Source organism: Acomys russatus, chromosome 26, assembly GCF_903995435.1.
Source record: "Acomys russatus chromosome 26, mAcoRus1.1, whole genome shotgun sequence".
Taxonomy (NCBI): Eukaryota; Metazoa; Chordata; class Mammalia; order Rodentia; family Muridae; genus Acomys; species Acomys russatus.
In genome coordinates this window covers 49,191,754-49,212,500 of record NC_067162.1, presented here as the reverse complement: position 1 = coordinate 49,212,500, position 20,747 = coordinate 49,191,754, and the positions used below count along the sequence as shown (strand labels likewise).

General features: G+C 53.6%; 1 protein-coding gene across 1 annotated transcript in view; it reads left to right on the top strand.

Annotated features, from left to right (window-relative positions):
* The window catches only part of Ttc13 (tetratricopeptide repeat domain 13), a 65,453-nt gene that overhangs the window by 6,618 nt on the left and 38,088 nt on the right, over nt 1–20,747 (top strand). Inside the window, 3 exon segments of the mRNA XM_051168604.1 lie at nt 9,625–9,719; nt 11,221–11,296; nt 13,706–13,776. Coding sequence (XP_051024561.1) covers nt 9,625–9,719; nt 11,221–11,296; nt 13,706–13,776 — 242 coding nt within the window.

Genomic DNA, 20,747 nt, shown 5'->3' with positions numbered 1-20,747 from the left:
ACAGCTTCAGCTCCTGGCCTGTCAGTGCCCTCGTCTGACTTCCGAGGGTGCTAGGCACACATGTGGTGCACATCAGCGAGTTCAGACAAAGCACTCATACACACGGGTCTTTACAAATCAACCAATCAACCACCCCCCCAATCCAAAGCACTTCCGGTCCAAGCATTCCAGATAAGAGATATACAGGCCAGCGAGGCAGCTCCCACTGACCCTGAAGACTTGAGTTAGAATCCTAGGATCCACATGACAGAACGGAGTTGCACAGATTCGCATTTGGAGTCCACTTGCACACTGTGTCATGTTCACCCATGTACACCAGTAAATGTGATGATTTAAAAAAAAAAAATAACACCCAGCCTGCGCCAAGTAACAGTTACTTTCTGTAAGCTGGGCTGTGTCCTAACTGGGGAGCTATTGGTCACGGCTCTTCCGCTCCTGGAGAGTGAGGCAGCAGTTAGAGCACTGAAGGCCGGTGCCTGAGCACAGAGCCAGCTGACATTGCCCCCAGAGCAGTCAGGTTAAAGTCAAGGAGAAGGCACAAGGAGAGGTGAGAACACTGTGTAAGTACAGCCAGTTACCCAGCAGCCTCCCCAAGACGAGACGAGCATGGGGAAACAGTTACCTGGCTTTAGAGAAAGGAGTTTGGTGAAGCCGCCACGTCACTAGAATAGGTGTGCGGCTTTAAGAGCGGGACGTAGGCTGTCAGTGCGTGGGTAGCTGCTTCAGACGGTAAGTTCAGTCTTTCTCCCTCGCCTGTGTTGGTTCTGGGTCTTAGAAAGTGAAGCTGCCCAGCTCCTCACGGCAGTCCATCCAAGGGTCCACCGTGAGATCACATGGCAGCACTCCTGACCATGTCTGCACTGCCACTGTGTCCGCCTGTCCCTTGGCCATGCATCTGACACAAAAACCAGTGCTAGCCCTCGCCTCTATCCTGACTTTCTGTCTCTCTGGTGACTTCTTCCCTGTGTCACAGCCAATTGTTTTTCCTTTCCTTCATGTCTGTAGCAGGAAGTGCCTCCTTTTCCCTCTCCAGATTAGGGTCTTCATTTCTGGCCACTGCCTGGGCTACAAGATCACCTCAAACAAACAAAACCCTAAGCCAGAACCTCACCTTCCTTCTTATGGGAGCCAGTGATAACAACGGCCTTTGCCCAGGCTTCCCCTGCTCTGTACGGTTGCTTGCTTAGTCTCTCAGTCACTTCCAAAAATTTGTGGGCAGTGGCAGTGACCGAAAAATCCACAATAGATCTTGGGCTGTTCCAAATGCCATAGTGTTCAATGCCTTTAAAAAAAAATACCTTAAATTAACAAGAATTAACATTGTGTTTTAAAAATGCACCCACATAGAGCTCAGCCAGCCATCTGTCAGGCATGCTATGGAAGCTGAAGAGGTTTTTGTTTCGTTTGTTGAGATAGAGTCTTGTCAGGTAGCCCAGGCTTTGCCTTTGAGCTGGTGCCAGTCCTGCTAGTCCCGCCTCAGCTTTCCGAGTGCTGGATTACAGGGACTCACCACCTCACCTGGCTTTAGTCAAATTGAAGTAATCGAAAAGATCTCATGGGGCCAGGTGTGAAGATGGTGGGCAAATTGATAGTTTAGTCATGAGTGAATGCTCGGACAGCAGGTGGCTGGGAATTTTTCCGTATGCTAATGTCAGAATAGAGTCACATGGCCAGAAAATGAGCAAAAGAAGCTGCATGTGGTGGTGAACGAGCTCCTGTAACTCTAGCACTCTGGAGGCAAAGCAAGAGAGTTGAAAGTTCAAGTCCACCTTAAGCTAGTATCCAGCCCCTGTCCCCGAAAGGCAAAGGCAGGTGTTACCACTCTCACCTTCTCGACCAGCCACCATGGAGAGGGCAGCAGCCAGCCAGCAACTCACGCTGTTCACACCCTGTGGCTCAGCACAGACAGTTGTTGGGCCCTGTCCTACTTGGGTAAGTTTGTGGAGGTGGAGGTCATGGACGCTTACTAAAACACTCAGTGAAGAAGTGGAGATGGGGTGTGTGTGGATGGCGTGTGTGGATGGCGTGTGTGGATGGGGTGTGTGGGGATGGGGTGTGTGGGGATGGGGTGTGTGTTGGATGGGGTGTGTGGGGATGGGAGGGATGTGGGGGATGGGGGTGTGTGGGGATGGGGTGTGTGGGATGGGGGTGTGTGATGGGTGTGTGGATGGGGTGTGTGTGGATGGGGTGTGTGTGGATGGGGTGTGTGTGGATGGGGTGTGGGGATGGGGTGTGAGGGCGGGGATGGGGTGTGTGGGGATGGGGGTGTGGGGGGATGGGGTTGGGGGATGTGTTGTGCGGATGGGGTGTGTGGGGATGGGGGTGTTGGTGGGGAATGGTGTGTGTGGGATGGGGTGTGTGGGGATGGGGTGTGTGGGGATGGGGTGTGTGTGTGTGGATGGGGTGTGTGGGGGATGGGGTGTGTTGGGATGGGTGTGGTGGGGGGATGGTATGGTGGGATGGGTTGGTTGTAGGTGGGGTGTGTGGGGATGGGGGGTGTGTGGGATGGGGTGTGTGTGGGGATGGTGGTGTGTGGGATGGGGGTGTGTGGGGAGGGTGGTGTGGTGGGGTGGGGGATGGGGGTGTGGGGATGGGGTGTGCGGGGATGGGGTGTGTGGATGGGTGTGTGGATGGGGTGTGTGGATGGGGTGGTGTGGATGGGGTGTGGGGATGGGGTGTGGATGGTGGGGTGTGTGATGGGTGTGTGGGGATGGGGTGTGTGGATGGGTGTGTGGGGATGGCGTGTGTGGATGGGATGTGTAGGGATGGGGTGTGTGGATGGGATGTGTAGGGATGGGGTGTAGGGATGGGGTGTGTGGATGGGATGTGTAGGGATGGGGTGTGTGGATGGGTTGGTGTGGATGGGTGTGTGGAGGGGTGGTGTGGGGGGTGTGTGGGGATGGTGTGTGTGGATGGGGTGTGTGTGGATGGGGTGGTGTGGATGGGGTGTGTGGGTGGGGTGTGTGGGGATGGGGTGTGTGGGATGGGGTGTGGGGGGGGGGTGTGTGGGGATGGGGTGTGTGGGGATGGGGTGTTGTGGATGGGTGTGTGGGGATGGGGGTGTGTGGGGATGGGGGTTGTGGATGGGGTGTGGGGATGGGTGTGTGTGCTGGATGGGGTGTGTGGGGATGGGGTGTGTGTGGGTGGGGTGTGTGGGGATGGGGTGTGTGGATGGGGTGTGTGGATGGGGGTTGTGTGTGGGATGGGGGTGTGTGTGTGTGGATGTGTGTGGGGAGGGGGTGTGTGTGGGGATGGGGTGTGTGGATGGGTGTGTGGGGAGGGTGTGTGTGGATGGGGTGTGTGGGATGGGGTGTGTGGGGATGGGGTGTGTGGGGATGGGGTGTGTGGATGGGGTGTGTGGATGGGGTGTGTGTGGATGGGGTGTGTGTGGATGGGGTGTGTGGGGATGTGTGTGGGGATGGGGTGTGGGGATGGGGTGTGTGTGGATGGGTGTGTGGCTGGGGTGTGTGTGGATGGGGTGTGTGGGGATGGGGTGTGGGATGGGGTGTGGGGATGGGGTTTGTGGATGGGGTGTGGATGGGTGTGTGGGGATGGGGTGTGGGGATGGGGTGTGGGGATGGGGTGTGTGGATGGGGTGTGTGGATGGGGTGTGTGTGGATGGGGTGTGGGGATGGGGTGTGGGGATGGGGTGTGGGGATGGGGTGTGTGGGGATGGGGTGTGTGTGGATGGGGTGTGTGGGGATGGGGTGTGTGGATGGGGTGTGGGGGGATGGGGTGTGTGGATGGGGTGTGTGGGGATGGGGTGTGTGTGGATGGGGTGTGTGGGGATGGGGTGTGTGGGGATGGGGTGTGTGGGGATGGGGTGTGTGGGGATGGGGTGTGTGGATGGGGTGTGTGGGGATGGGGTGTGTGGATGGGGTGTGTGGGGATGGGGTGTGTGTGGATGGGGTGTGTGGGGATGGGGTGTGTGTGGATGGGGTGTGTGGGGATGGGGTGTGTGTGGATGGGGTGTGTGGGGATGGGGTGTGTGTGATGGGTCTGTTTGGGGATTGGGGGTGTGTGGATGGGGTGTGTGGATGGGGTGTGTGGCTGGGGTGTGTGGGAGATGAGGGTGTGTGGATGGGGTGTGGGGATGGGTTGATTGTGGGGATGGGGTGTGTGGATGGGTGTGTGTGGATGGGGTGGGGAGTGGGTGTGGGATTGGGTGGTGGGATGGGAGATGTGGTGGGTGTGGATGGGGGGTGTGTGGGGATGTGGTGTGTGGTGGGTGTGTGTGGATGGGGTTGTGTGGGGATGGGGTGGTGTGTGGATGGGGTGTGTGGGGATGGGGTGTGTGTGGATGGGGTTGTGTGGGGATGGACGGTGTGTTGGATGGGGTTTTGTGGGATGGGGATGTGTGGGGATGGGTGTGTGGATGGGTTGTGTGGGGATGGGGTGTGTGGATGGGGTGTGTGGGGATGGGGTGTGTGTGGATGGGTGTGGGGATGGGGTGGTGTGGATGGGTTTGTGTGTGGATGGGGTGTGTGTGGGATGGGGTGTGTGTGGATGGGGTGTGTGGATGGGGGTGTGTGGATGGGTGTGTGTGGATGGGTGTGTGGGGATGGGGTGTGCGGGATGGGGTGTGTGTGGATGGGGTGTGGGGATGGGGTGTGTGGATGGGGTGTGTGTGGATGGGGTGTGTGGGGAGGGGTGTGTGTGGATGGGGTGTGTGGGGATGGGTGTGTGGATGGGGTGTGCGGGGGATGGGGTGTGTGGATGGGGTGTGTGGGATGGGGTGTGTGGGGATGGGGTGTGTGGGGATGGGGTGTGTGGGGATGGGGTGTGTGTGGATGGGGTGTGTGGGGATGGGGTGTGTGTGGATGGGGGTTGTGTGGGGATGGGGTGTGTGGGGATGGGGTGTGTGGGGGATGGGGTTGTGTGGATGGTGGGTGTGTTGGATGGGGTGTGTGGGTGATGGGGTGTGTGGATGGGGTGTGTGGGGATGGGGTGTGTGGATGGGGTGTGTGTGGATGGGGTGTGTGTGTATGGGGTGTGTGGGGATGGGGTGTGTGGATGGGGTTGTGTGTGGATGGGGTTGTGTGGGGATGGGGTGTGTGGATGGGGTGGTGGGGATGGGGTGTGTGTGGATGGGTGTGTGTGGCTGGGGGTGTGGGGATGGGGTGTGTGGATGGGGTGTGTGTGGATGGTGGTGTGTGGGGATGGGGTGGCGGGATGGGTGTGTGTGGAGGGGTTGTGGGGATGGGGTGTGTGATGGGGTGTGTGTGGATGGGGTGTGTGGGGATGGGGTGTGTGTGGATGGGGTGTGTGGGATGGGGGTGTGTGGATGGGGTGTGCGGGGATGGGGTGTGTGGAGGGTGTGTTGGGGGGGATGGGGTGGTGGATGGGGTTGTGTGTGGATGGGGGTGTGTGGGGATGGGTGTGTGGATGGGGTGTGTGGGGATGGGGTGTGTGGTGGGGGGTGTGTGGGGATGGGGTGTGCGGGGATGGGGTGTGTGGATGGGTGTGTGGGATGGGGTGTGTGGATGGGGTGTGTGTGGATGGGTGTGTGTGGGATGGGGTGTGGATGGGGGTGTGTGGGGATGGGGTGTGTGGGGATGGGTGTGTGGATGGGGTGTGTGGGGGGTGGTGGGTGTGTGTGGATGGGTGTGTGTGGATGGGGTGTGGATGGGGTGTGTGTGGGGATGGGGTGTGTGGGGATGGGGTGTGTGGGATGGGGTGTGTGTGGATGGGGTGTGTGTGGATGGGGTGTGTGGATGGGGTGTGTGTGGATGGGGTGTGTGGGGATGGTGTGTGTGGATGGGGTGTGTGTGGATGGGGTGTGTGTGGTGTGGGGTGTGTGGGTGGGGTGTGTGGGGATGGGGTGTGTGGGATGGGGTGTGTGGGATGGGGTGTGGGGATGGGTGTGGGGATGGGGTGTGTGGGGGGGGTGTGTGGGGATGGGTGTGTGGGGATGGGGTGTGTGGGGATGGGGTGTGTGGGGATGGGGTGTGTGGGGGGTGTGTGGGGATGGGGTGTGTGGGGATGGGGTGTGGGGAGGGGGTGTGTGGGGATGGGGTGTGTGTGGATGGGGTGTGTGGATGGGGTGTGTGGGGATGGGGTGTGTGTGGGTGGGGTGTGGGGGGATGGGGTGTGTGGGGATGGGGTGTGGGGATGGGGAGTGGGGATGAGGTGTGTGTGGATTGGGTGTGTGTGGATGGGGTGTGTGTGGATGGGGTGTGTGGGGATGGGGTGTGTGGGTGGGGTGTGTGGGGATGGGGTGTGTGGGGATGGGGTGTGTGGATGGGGTGTGTGGGGATGGGGTGTGTGGGGATGGGGTGTGTGGATGGGGTGTGTGGGGATGGGTGTGTGGGGATGGGGGTGTGGATGGGTGTGTGGGGATGGGTGTGTGTGGATGGGTGTGTGGGGATGGGGTGTGTGTGGGTGGGTGTGGGGGATGGGGTGTGTGGGGATGGGGTGTGGGGATGGGGAGTGGGGATGAGGTGTGTGTGGATTGGGTGTGTGTGGATGGGGTGTGTGTGGATGGGTGTGGGGGGATGGGGTGTGTGGGGATGGGGTGTGTGTGGGTGGGGTGTGGGGGGATGGGGTGCTGTGGGATGGGGTGTTGGGTGGGTGTGGGGGGGATGGGGTTGGGGGGGGGGGGATGGGGGTGGGGGGATGGGGTGTGCGGGGATGGGGTGTGCGTGGATGGGGTGTGGGGATGGGGGATGTTGTGGGGGGGATGGGGTATGTGTGGATGGGGTGTGGGGGGATGGGGTGTGCGGGGATGGGGTGGGTGAGGATGGAATGTATGCAGCGTCCATGGTAGAGGCCCTTCAAAACTGGGGGACAAGTTTTATTGCAGTCGGAGTACGCAAGGCCAGGCCGTTTGGACAGAAGCAATGAGGTGGCACGGGCTGCTCTTTCTCGCCTCAGTCTAGACTGACAAAGCCTCCTGTTTGTCTGTTTTGGTCTCGTTTGAGAATCTCACACACTGTATTTTGGTTATACGCATACTGACCATCTCCTCCCCTGATCTATACCCACCCAACTTTGTGTCCTTTCTTCCTTTCTTCCTTCTTCTTCTTCTTCTTCTTCTTCTTCTTCTTCTTCTTCTTCTTCTTTTTAACCTTTACATTTTAAAAAATTAATTATTTACTTTACATCCTGGTCATAGCTCCCTTCTTCCCTGTTTCCCCCATCCCTCCTCCCCTCCTCCCTTCCTCCCCTCCTCCCCAAAGAAAGGGAACCTCACCCACCCACTCCAGCATATCAAGTCACACCAAGACTGAGGTGACTTTCCCTATGGCCCAGTGAGCCAGCCCCACCACGGGAAAGCAACAACAACAAACAGGCAGCAGAGTCCACATCAGAGCCAGCCCCTTCCCTCACTAGGGTACCCACATGATGACCTCTGTGCAGGGTGCCAAGGTCCAGGCCATGCATGGTCCTTGGCTGGAGCCCCAGTCTCCACAGGTCCCACTGGGCCCTAGTTAGTCAGCTCTGTTGGCCCTCTGTGGAGCCCCTGTCCCTCTGAGTCCTCCCATGGAGCCCCTGTCCTCTCTGAGTCCTCCCGTGGAGCCCCTGCCCCTTTGAGTCCTCCATCCTTGCCCTTACTCTACTCCAACACTCCCTGTCCCACTCCATGTTTGGCTGTGGTCTCTGCTTGTGCTTCCATCAGCTGCTGGGTGGAGCCTCTCAGAGGACAGCCATGCTAGGCTCCTGTCTGCAAGCATAGCAAGATACCATCAGTAGTGCCAGGAGTTGGCTGTTGTTTTGGCTGTTTGAGTCAGGATCTCACTTGTAGCTCTGGCTGGCCTGGAACTCATGAAGAGCTCTTGCCTCTGCCTCCTGAGTGCTGGGATTAGAACTTGTATTCAAAGCCTCCTTTATTTAAAAAAAAAAAAAAACTTTTAAAAACATTTTTTGTTTGTCTGTTTACTTAGTGCGTGTAGGGGTGGGGGGGGCCGTGTACCTGTGCCATAGCACATGTATGGAGGTCAAAGGAAAACTTGCAGGAATTAGTTCTCCTTCCACCTTGTGGGTTTCAGGGATTGAACTCGGGTTACCAGACTTAGTGACAAGTGTCCTTAGACTAGAGTGCTGATACCCTGCCTCCTGTTAGTTATAATCCAACACAGACTGCATTCGTGTGGGGTCATCTGCCCGTGTTCCTCTGGGTGTAGCGTTCATGGCCCTGAGATACTGTTCACCAGTCCACTCTTTGCCTCAGATGGCTCCAGGGCAAAATTGGATGCCCTTTGATGACCATGGCATCACAACACACTTTCAGTCCGCGAACTGGGGTGGGGTTCTCAGTGAGATGAGCTTTTTGGAGTAGCTGGCAGTTGTACATTTCCCGTGCTCTGCAGCTACTTTGCACGTGTCTGTCCCTCCCCGGGAGGCTTTTCCCCTCCATATGCCAGTGGCTCTCAGCCTTCCTCATGCTGTGATGGTGCCCCAAACATAAAATTATTTCATTGCTACCTCATAGCTGTAGCTTTGCTGCTGCTATGAACTGTAATGTAAGCATCTGTCCTTTCTGATGGTCTTAGCCAACCCCTGTACAGGGTTGTTTGATTCCCAAAGGGGTCATGACTCACAGGTTAAGAACCGCCGCCATGGGTGTTTCTGGTCTGCTCGTTCCCTCGGCCCTGAGGAGCCATCACTTCCCTTCTGTCTCCGTCAAGTTACCTGTCTGGCCGTGGGTGAGTTGTCCAGTCTGTGATCTTCATGTCCTGCTTCCGTCACTGAGCCTCGTGTATGAGACTCTTGCCGTGTTGTTCTGTGTGTGAGTACTTCATCTTTGTGGAGGGATAGACAATCCCTCCTGTGTGTCCAGCCTGGTTTGTCCGCTTATCTGCTGTGAACACTTGGGCTATTGCGCCTTCTGGGTATTGAGAATGCCGCTTCCAGGAGCCGTGGGCAGCACCTGAGTTCCTCTCTTCAGTTCTCGGTGGCGTTCATAGGTGGAATTGCTGGGTCATGTGGGGGTTCTGTGTGTGACTTAAGGAATTGCCAGTACATTTTCTGCAGTGCCCAAAGTTTGCAGTTCCTGCTAGCCACCCAGTTGGGAGGAGGTCCTTGTGGGTGAGACGGCATCTCTCTAACTAATGATGATGGCCTTTCCTTGTGTTCAGTAGCCTTTGTGGATCTTCAGAGAGTTGCCCACCCAGGGCCCTTTGCTTATTTGTAAGCTGCTTGCCTCTTTCCCACTGAGTTGAAGGACATGTTTATCTGTTGTGGACCCTGGACCCTCTGCATGTCATCCTATGTTAGGTCTCCTGGACAGGCTTTGTTCTCTGATATGTGTGTGGGGGATGTGCACACATGGGAGCTGCCATGTGTCAAGTCTAAGGCAGATGCTACCACACAGGGAGGCGTTTACCTCAGCTGCTCCACAGCCACCAGCGTCTGGGCTGTAGACAGGTGCTGGCTCTGCCTATTGCTTCAGATAAGTCCAGACTTCCCTCCTGACCCTTACCTCATATGGAGAAGCCCCACTGTCGTTTGTGGCAGGTAGCAGGGCACTTGTAACCTGTACAGCCTCGCAGCTGAGGTCAGGAGCCTCTGGGCTTTGTTAACTTGCCTCTAGTCTGGTCCCGTGGGCATCTGAAGGTTTCAGCCTCTGGCACAGCCTCCAAAGCCTTTGAGGCGAGTGAGTGACACGGAACATTTGCTTTGCAGAGTCATCGTTTTTGAACTTCCATGAGTCTGACTGCGAACTGAGAGGCTCACCACCCTGTGACTCCCTGCTTTCTCTCAACACTGAAAAGATTTTGGTATGTGTTCCTCCACTCTGCATTTGCTGAACACCGGGCAGGCTCCCACCTAGGACTTTCTACTGCAGGCTCCTCTGTGACCAAGGTTCGACCAAAAGCCGGGATGTAAAGTGTTCCTTGGTGCTGGGATTGCCTCCTATGGCCATCCCTCTGTCCTGTGTATGTTTGCATTCCAGCTAGCTTGCTCTGGCTTCACAGGCAAACAGAGCACCGCGGTTTATGGCAAGGATGCCTGGTAGCTGTAGTGAGCACAGCGATTAGTTCATTGTGGCTGGCAGTGTGATTCACTGGTCACACTATTTAGCCATCCAGTTATGTGTGCCAGTGGGCTCTGCGCTGTGGATAAGAAAAGACAAGCTTAGATTTGGCGTGTCTCTAGATCCCGCCCTCTAGCTTTGTACGAGTATTGGATCTTTAGTTCTTGCTGGTACAGATTTTCCTGCATATGTGCCTCGGAGTTTGAATTGTGTCTCTGGCAACTCCAGCCTGAAACTTGTAATCATTCTTTTTACATTTGTTTACTTATTTTGTGCATGTATACACATGCATGTGCACATGTGCCAAGATGCATGTGCAGGAGTCAGAGGACAGTGTGCAGGAATTAGTTCTGTCTCTGTGTGCTGTGTGGCTCGAGCTCAGGTAGTCAGCCTTGCACCTTTACCCACTGAACATCTTGTCAGCCCGCGGGTGTTTTAATGCCATGGCCAACCTGTATCACCCTTTGGTGTTGGCTGGCAAAGTGTCTGGAAAAGTGGCAGCTCTTTGTATACCAGAATGTGACTCATTTCCAAAACTTTAGACGCATCTGTTCGTGTAAGTGTGGGAGCGTGTGACTGTAGTCACAGCTCTTGAGTGGCTAACGTGGGAGGACTGCTTGAGTTCAGGCCGACCTGGGCTACATAGAGTCCTGGGCCATAGCGAGATACTGCCTTTGAAAAGTCCATGCTCTGCCACAGAGTACTTACTGTTTCCTGTAGTCTGTGCCCTCCACTGCTGTTCTGGTCACACATGATCTCTGTGTCTGCGTAGGCCCAGCCTGATGCCTTGCACTAGATGGCCGTGGGCATTACTTGGTGGGGGAGTATTTAGTCACAGGTCTTGCTTCTTGGCCAGATTCTCTTAGGCCTTTATGTCCAATGCGTAGCTGTAAGCAGTTGTGTGCTTCACCTGGAACTCTGCATTCAAGCCACCCTAGAGGACTGAGGAGTCACGTGATCTTCTCAGCATAATCAAAGGCGCTAACAAGCTTGTTCAAACTTGAAGGAGCCTCAAGAGTCCTCAAAAACAGAGAAGACGTTTCCTCCTGGAAACAGAAGTGCCGGGGTTAGGGGACCAAAGCGTTCACCCACAAACTGTGTTCTCGAAACCCAGTCAGCAGACAGTGGCACATATGTTCCCGTTTCCGTAGAGCTCAAACTCAGCTCCAGCATCTTAAGACTAGGGCCTTCACGCAGGGCTTCTGTCATTCATCAGAAGCTAAAAGGTGTTTGTTTGTTTTCAGAGCCAGGCCAAGTCCATTGCAGAACAGAAGAGATTCCCGTTTGCTACTGACAACGACAGCACCAATGAAGAGTTAGGTGAGAGTCCAGTCTGGGAGCATCCGTAACATCCGCCCAGAGCTGTGCTTGGCTGCAGAACAGGAAGCCAGGTGGAAGGGAGAGCCGGCAGACCAGCACAGCCACCCAAGCCAGTTAGGCTCACCCTGCCTTCCTGAGATTCTATGCACTGTGTATCATGACCAGGAGTTTGGGTGGGGCCTGGGGGCATATTTCAGCGGATGGAGTGCTGGCCTAGTATGCAGGAGGCCCTGGGCTCAGCCTCCAGCACAACATAAACTAGGTGTGGTGTAATCCCAGCAGTCGGCACGTAGAAGGAGGAGGATGAGAAGTTCACGGTCATCATTGCCGAAATAGTGAGACTGAGGCTAAGCTGGGGCATAGGAGACCCTGGCCCAAACAAAGGGAAGGAAGGAGGAAGGAAAGGAGAGAGGAAGAAAGGGAAGGAGGAAGAAAAGACTTGCACAGTGGTCGGCAAGGGCTGTTCCAGCCCCGGGTTTCTGTGGGAATTAAGAGTGACATTAGTAAGATCGGCTGCTCTGATACTGTGCTCTAGACGCATGAACAGCAGGGAAGTGAAAGGAAAGAGCCTCTCAGAACGATCGCATTCACTCAGGTCTGCAAAGGGGTCATGGTTTGGCCATTCCTGGATCCCAGCATCTACTGTGTGTTGGGGGCTCCCCAATGTGTAGTAGGCTCCCCTGTGAAGAGTGGAGCACAGGAGCAGAGGGACTCAGGGTCCCACATACGATCATTTCATGCTTGTGGCCATCCACTGTCAAGGTCACTCAGCCCTCCTGTGACAGTCACTGCTCTGCTTTGTCACTGCAGAACACTGCCACCTTTGGAAAGTGCCCCCTCTTGTGCTGCTCTTTGGGGTGACTTTAAGAATTGTCTCAATGGCTGGTCTTTGTGAATGGCTGGCTTCTTTCTGTTCATCTGAATGTCCACTTAGTGAATGGTACCAGGCCCTGTTAGGAGCTGGAGAGATGACTCAGAGCACTGGCTGCTTTTCCGGAAGACCCAGGCTCCATTCCCAGCACCCAGGTGGCACCCATAACTGTCTGTAACTCCACTTCCAGGGGAAATGGCACCCTCTTCTGGCCTCCGTGAGCACCAGGCATGAGTGTGGTGCACAGATACACGTGCAGTAAGAATGTCAATCAATCAATCAATCAATCAATCAATCAATCACACACCCTGGTGTGAGCCTGTTTTACTCATTCTTAGGAACAGTCAGGAAGTCTGAGCTGAGCCAGGCTCTTCTGCCTGACAGAGTTTTCATAGCTGGCAGAGGCAGCGTCCAGAGGCGAGCCGCAGGCTGTAGAGCTGTGCAGGAAGTGTTGCTGACCCGCTCTCTCCTGGTTCTCCATAGTACAATTTAGATCCTGGTAGCTGTTTACATTTGAGTGACATGCAGATTAGTGTTTTTGAAGTTGTGGGTAGGTATGGCAAGGTTGGGGCCTCATTTATTCTCTTTTGGGGGAAATTTGGTGGCCAGAGCCCAGACAGATCTTTGCTTATGATCCAAGGGTTTCCCTGAAGTTCTGTTCACTTTATTTTTTAAATAGTTAAAAAAAGATATTTCTTTATTGTGAATGAGTGTCTTGCTCACATGTATGTATGCGAACTGTGTACGTGCCCTTGGGGGTCAGAAGAGCATGCTAGATTCCCTGGAACTGGAGTTACAGACAGTTGTGAGCCACCATGTGGGTGCTGGGAACTGAACCCAGGTCTTCTGCAGGAGCAGTCAGTGCTCCTAACCACTGAGCCGGGTTTCCAGCCCTCTGTTCTATCTTATAGCTCATTTGTTCATTTGGCAGATAACACCAATTATGGGAAAATAGGAAATCCTAAAAATTTGTCTGAGAGGTATCTTTAAGAAAATTTACCACTGGCTTATTAAGCAAGAACTACGGAGTTGGGAGAGATTTCTGGGCAGAACTGAGCCTGCTCTGGCCATCCAGTAGTCTTCCTCATCTTATATTTAGAAAGTTGGTCTTGTGTCTTGGTGTGGCAGGCTGGGAAGGGTGGCTCTGGAGCCTGGACCTGCTCTGATGGCCTCACTCCATAGCACTGTTCTCAGTCAGCGCTTCAGCCATGGGTACTTCATCTCTTTGTCTGCATCCTCCTAGCAACCAGTCAAGAGAGTAAGAACCTTCCATTCCTAAAGGCCTCTGCTGGTGCCTGAAGAACTATGGGGCGTGCCCCGGGGCTGGCGTCCAGTACCCATGCTGCCTGAAGGCTGCCTAGCCAGCGCTGGAGGGCAAAGTGGGAAGGGCCCGTGGCATCTTGTGTGCTTGCTTCTAGGTTCTTTACCTGCACCCCTTTCTGAGAGCTGTGCTTTAGAGACAAGGCAGCGTGGACTCGCTGACTGTGGACTGCCTGCCTTTCTTCTCTAATACTTTATCTTTCTGTTTTGTCTCACAGCGATTGCTTACGTGTTGGTCGGCAGTGGGCTCTATGAGGAAGCAATAAGGCACTTTTCAACAATGCTCCAGGTAATGTTCTCCTTGGTCATGTGATTGTGAGCATTCAGTGTGAGGCAAGGTGAACTCACACATGTGCAAGGCTGCAGTGAAGCCTGGTATAGGGTGGCAGCGAGTGAAGAAGGGAGCCTTGACCTGTTGCTTCCTGGTGCCAGGCCCTGAAGGGTCACTTCATTCTTCATGGGACCAGTGTTGCTCAATTAGCTGCCTATACTGTCGGCACCATCATGAGGCGGAGGTGGCCTCTTGCTGCAAGGTTGCGTCTTCTGCCACAGAGCCTCTGTGAGACACGGGCCTTCCGTGAGACGTAGACCCTTGAGTGTAACTTGGTTCCTGCTTATGGATCTGCCTGTCACTTTAGTAGGGGACCACGAGACTGCTTGATGGCAGGCTAACAAATAGTTAAAGTCTAGTTAAGAGAAAAGAGCCTGTGTGGTTGGCGCGCGCCTGCAGCCCCAGCACTTGGGAGGCTAAGAGAGGAGGCTTGTGAGTCCCAGGCCAGCCTTGGTTACAGATGCCCAGCCTGTACACACATGCACGGAGAAGGGATAGGAGAACTGTGTAAGTGCACCTGTGCGTGCTGTGCAGGAGGCCCGCTGCCACGCTGCTGCCCTCTCACTCACAACATCGCTCCCTTGGGCACTTTGGAGGAGTTTGTGAGTTGTTGATGGGTCTGCCCAGTCCTCTACAGGAGAAAGGCCTGCAGTGCACAGGTAGACACCCCCATGTCCACACCCACTCCTGTCGCCACCAGTCATACGGCCTCCTGGCGTGTGTGAGTCCTGTCATCAATACCTGGGACAGAGTGCTCAGTGGGCATTCTGAGTTTTCACTACTTAGATGTCATCTTTGTAAATTTGTCACTGTTGCTTAATCTTAAAACTTTAGCTCTGCTTGTGTTAAAAAAACAAACCACAAGTGGATTATGTTGATAAGGTTGTATTCTCAGAAAATTGGTGAGACATTTCTGGTAATTGCTTTTGAGGTCCTTAAGTCAATAATGCAGGTTTCTGTTTGTCAGTGGAATTTGAATTGCAAAGATGGATGGTTAAATAAGTTTTCAAACTGCAGTTCTATTTAGTGTTGTGGTATTACAAATGCTAAGCAATACCTTGACAGTGGACACAAGGCCTGTGTAGAACAGAGGGATACCTGAGGAATTTTTTTCCCCTTCAAGTACTAACCAGGCCTGATTCTGCTTAGCTTCTGAGAGCAGCTAAGATGAGACTCCATCAGGGTGGTCTGGTCACAGACTAAAGGCATTTATTTTTTTAACTTGGTTTTTCGAGACAAGGTTTCTCTGTGTAACAGTGCCGACTGTTCTAGAATTCACTCTGTAGATCAGGCAGTCCTGGAACTCACAGAGCCACCTGCCTCTGCCTCCTGAGTGCTGGCATTAAAGGCGTACACCACCACACCAGCAACTTAAGGCATTTATATGAGTAAAAATTAATTTGTTATGGTACCAGCTGCCTGCAGATATACAATTATTTTGCTCAGCCTTTAAAACAATATTATTGTGGTTGATGATAGTACTAAAACATTAAATTAAAAAAGCCCTCTTGGTTCTGGAGGGATGGCTCAGTGCTTACGAGCACTGCCTGCTCTTCCAAAGGACCCGGGTTCATTTCCCTGCACCCACATGGCAGCTCACAACTGTCTGTAACTCCAAAATCTGACACCCTCACACCAATGCACATAAATTAAAATAAAAAATAAAAACTCCTCTCTATCACCCATAAGTCATTTAAATCCTAAACCTATTACTGTTTGTGTTTTATGATCTGAATACATGTACTACAGAGTTTGTATTAGTTTTAAATTAGTGCTATAACCAGTCTGTGGGGCTGTAGAGCACTCCTGTGTTTTATCCATTAGAATTTCTCTCTACAAGGACACTGTTCCCATTGGTCTGAAGTAGCCAGTGAGCGGCCATAGTAGGGATACAATGTTTCCATTAGACTGAGATGTAGCCAGTGAGAGACCATAGTAGGGATACAATGTTTCCGTTAGACTGAGATGTAGCCAGTGAGAGCCATAGCAGGGATACAATGTTTTCATTAGACTGGATGTAGCCAGTGAGCCGCCACAGTAGGGATATAATGTTTCCATTAAACTGAGATGTAGCCAGTGAGACACCTTAGTAGGCATAGATGTTTCCATTAGACCAAGGGAGACGCCATACATAGACTGCTATGTAGCCAGTGAGACAATGGAGTAGCGACACAATGTTTCTGTGAGACAGCGGGGCAACATGCTGTGTTGGTTAGACTGAGCCTTAACCAGTGACACACTGTAATTGCTGTACAGTGTTCCCATTAGGCTGAGACTTAGCCAGTGGGCACTGCAGGTCAGCTCAAGTCTGGCAGCAAGTACCGGGAGGTCCTGTGTCCTGCATTTTGTCTGGGCTGGAGAGTCTAGCTGCCTGGTGCCGTCTCCTGCTGAGCTCCCTGCTGCTTTCAACCTCCTCCACACACTGGGATGACGTGTGGAATTTGCTCATATGGAAGGAGGCAGAGGTCAGGGTCCAGCTAAGCCTGTGGTTTTTGTCCCTTTTCTTTCGTTCTTTTTTCTTTTTTTGTTTTTGTTTTTGTTTTGTTTTGCTTGTTTTATTTTTGTTTGTTTGTTCTGAGACAAGGTTTCTCTGTGTAGCTTGGACTGTCCTGGACTTGTTTTGCAGACCAAGCAGGCCTCAAACTCATAGCAGTCCTGCCTGCCTCTGCCTCCCGAGTGCTGGGATTAAAGGTGTGCACCCCCTCGCCCGGCTTTTTGTCCCTTTTCTTCATAGCATATGGTTGGTTATACTAAGTTGAAAATTCAAAGATTCAGTAACAAATGCTACCATTTTCCCAGAAGTTTTAGTGAAAACCACAGTCCTCTTTTCTGTTAGAGCTTTCCTGTATCAGGCTTGTGTTAGTTCCCTGTCGGTTCTTCTGATGCACTGGGACTCTGGACAAGTAGGCAGCAGCAGATGCCAACCCCACCTATCCAGAACTTTCTTAGCTGGGTGGATTTTTGCATAAACCAGTCTCTTGCTTTCTTTATTTTGACAAATTTAGTTTTTGCCAATTTCTTGGTGTAGAGGAACTGATTTTTATCCCATGATCTCTTTTCCCATCCAGAATTCAGAACCTTGCCTTTCTCAAACACCTGAATCGTATGGATGGACTTTCTATGTCTGTCCCAGCCCTCAATAATGGCATGGAGACTTCTATTTATTTATAATAGCTTCCGGTTTTAGCTTAGGCGTGCTCCCCAACTAGCAGCTCTTAACTTAAATTATCGCCTTTTTTTATTCTATGTTCCGCCATGTGGCCCGTTACCTGTCCATGTTAGTCTCTGGTCCCAGCTCTTCTGTCTTCCTCCATGTCCGCCTGGCAGCCACTTAATGCCTGATTCTTTCCCAGAGTCCTGCCTTCCTCTCTTGACTTTGCTATAGGCCAGTCAGCTCTTTATTCACCCAATCAGAAGGTGATGGAGAACAGTGTTTACAAAACACTGAGACAGGTGATGAGCTCTGCTGGTGCAGAAGGCAGCATCTGAACAGACAAGGCCAGCCTTTACCCAGTGCAGAGCAGACAAGGCCAGTCTTTACCCAGTGCAGAAGAGACAAGGCCAGCCTTTACCCAGTGCAGAAGAGACAAGGCCAGCCTTTACCCAGTGCAGAACAGACAAGGCCACCCTTACCCAGTGCAGAACAGACAAGGCCAGCCTTTACCCAGTGTAGAAGAGACAAGGCCAGCCTTTACCCAGTGCAGAAGAGACAAGGCCAGCCTCTACCCAGTGCAGAAGAGACAAGGCCGCCTTTACCCAGTGCAGAACAGACAAGCCAGCCTTTACCCATGCAGAACGACAAGGCGCCTTTACCCAGTGCAGAACAGACAAGGCCGCCTTTACCCAGTGCAGACAGACAAGGCCGCCTTTACCAGTCAGAACAGACAGGCCGCCTTTATCGTGCAGAACAGACAAGGCCGCCTTTACCCAGTGCAGAACAAGGACAGGCCGCCTTTACTCTGTGCAGAACAGACAAGGCCGCCTTTACCAGTGCAGGACAGACAAGTCCGCCTTTACCCAGTGCAGAACAGACAAGGCCACCTTTACTCAGTGCAGAACAGACAAGGCCGCCTTTACCCAGTGCAGAAGAGACAAGGCCGCCTTTACCCAGTGCAGAACAGACAAGGCCGCCTTTACCTCTGTGCAGAAGGACAAGGCTGCCTTTACCCAGTGCAGAACAGACAAGGCCGCCTTTACTCAGTGCAGAACAGACAAGGCCGCCTTTACCCAGTGCAGGACAGACAAGGTCGCCTTTACCCAGTGCAGAACAGACAAGGCCGCCTTTACCCAGTGCAGGACAGACAAGGCCGCCTTTACCCAGTGCAGAACAGACAAGGCCGCCTTTACCCAGTGCAGAAGAGACAAGGCCGCCTTTACCCAGTGCAGAACAGACAAGGCCGCCTTTACCCAGTGCAGAAGAGACAAGGCCGCCTTTACCCAGTGCAGAACAGACAAGGCCAGCCTTTACCCAGTGCAGAACAGACAAGGCCGCCTTTACTCTGTGCAGAACAGACAAGGCCGCCTTTACCCTGTGCAGAACAGACAAGGCCAGCCTTTACCCAGTGCAGAACAGACAAGGCCGCCTTTACCCAGTGCAGAACAGACAAGGCCGCCTTTACCCAGTGCAGAAGAGACAAGGCCAGCCTTTACCCAGTGCAGAACAGACAAGGCCGCCTTTACCCAGTGCAGAACAGACAAGGCCGCCTTTACTCTGTGCAGAAGAGACAAGGCTGCCTTTACCCAGTGCAGAACAGACAAGGCCGCCTTTACTCAGTGCAGAAGAGACAAGGCCAGCCTTTACCCAGTGCAGAAGAGACAAGGTCGCCTTTACCCAGTGCAGAACAGACAAGGCCGCCTTTACCCAGTGCAGAACAGACAAGGCCGCCTTTACCCAGTGCAGAACAGACAAGGCCACCTTTACCCAGTGCACACACCTGCTGTTGCTCAGCTTTAGCCCTCTCTAAGCTGTAACTGGCCAAGGGTCTCCAAGGGATCTGTCCATGCTCTGCTGGTGCTGACCGCTTCTACCCATTACACATAGGCCCCTCCAGATATGCTGCAGTTGTTTTAAAGCCAGTGACCATCCTACGTAAATCACACGCTGATAGCAATCCCCACACAGATGTGGGCTTTTCTTGAGTTCATTAACACTCAGCAGACCTATTAGACTGTTGTGGACTACAGCACAGTGCAGCAACACCCGACTCCACTTACAGGAAGTGGCAAGGCTAACCACAGGGGCGGGATGTTGAAAAGTTGCTATATAGGTGAGATCACTTGTATGTGAAGGTTGAGTTCCAGAGTTTTTGGCTGTTGTCTTAGAGTTTCTATTGCTTAAAGAGACACCATGACCACAGCAATGCCTATGAAGGAAAACATTTAATTGGGGCTGGCTTACAGTCCAGAGGTTTAGTCCATCATTGTCATGGTGAGAAACGTGGTGGCATGCAGGCAGACATGGTGCTGGAGAGTAGCTGAGAGCTCTACAGCTTCGTTCACAGGCAGCAGAAGTGAATGCCACACTAGGCCTGGCTTGAGCATCTGAGATCGCAAAGCACACTCCAGGGTAACACACCCCCACAGTGACACACCCCTACAGTAACACCCCCCACAGTGACACACCCCTACAGTAACAACCCCCACAGTGACACACCCCCGCAGTGACACACCCCCATGGTGACACACCCCCACAGTGGCACACCCCCACAGTGGCATACCCCCACAGTGATACACCCCCACAGTGACACACCCCCATAGTGACACACCCCCGCAGTGGCATACCCCCACAGTGACACACCCCCACAGTGGCATACCCCCACAGTGACACCTCCCCACAGTGACACACCCCCATAGTGACACACCCCCACAGTGGCATACCCCCACAGTGACACACCCCCACAGTGGCATACCCCCACAGTGACACCTCCCCACAGTGACACACCCCCACAGTGGCACACCCCCACAGTGGCATACCCCCACAGTGACACCTCCCCACAGTGACACACCCCCACGATGACACACCTCCATAGTGACACACCTCCATGGTGATACACCCCCACGGGGACACACACCCCCATGGTGACACACCCCCACAGTGACACACCTCCTCCAACAAAGCCACATCTCTTAACAGTGCTGCTCACTGTGGCCAAGCTTTCACACACAGGAGTCTATGGGGCCAGTCCTATTCAAACCACCAAGATGTGAGCTCCACGTCTTCCCGTCATCTGCTCCTTGCCATCAAGGCCTGAGCCTGAGGTGTTCCCATGACCCTCATCTTTATTTCCCATTGTTGTCAAGGGAAGGAATCCTCTTTGTGTCTTGTGGCTCTAATGGAGCACAGTTACCTGTTGTTTTTCTTTCTTTCTTTCTCTTTCCTTCCTTCCTTCCTTCCTCCCCCTCCTTCTCCTCTTCTTCTTTTTATTTTTTAGAAGAGGTCTCACTGTGTGGCCCAGAGTAACCTCAGACTCTCCATCTGGCCTTTACTTCCTGAGTCCTGGGATCACAGGTGTGGGCATCCTGTCCAGCCGACCTCATAAGCAGGCCAGTAAGTGTCAGTCTGCACTGCACATGACTACTTTATGCCTCTGTTCTTTCATTTGAGGCAGCGTCTCACTTTGTAGCCTGCACTGGCCTTGAACTTGTAGCATTCCTCCTGCCTCTGCCTCCACAGTACTGGAATTACACGGGCCAGCAGCATGGGCTGGAATGCTGATCTCAGCCTGACTCCACACTGGTGTCCCAGCATCTCTTCCATGGGCTGGAATGCTGAGCCTTTGCCCGGTTCCTGTGCCTCACTGGCCCTGGAGGGCTGGGCAGTGTCCTGGAGCCTGGACAGTTGGTGGCGCCACGTGAGCCTCTGTGCGGATCTGATCCCACTGTGTCAGACCCAAATTCCTAGCGCAGCTTTGGTTTCCCATAGAACTGAA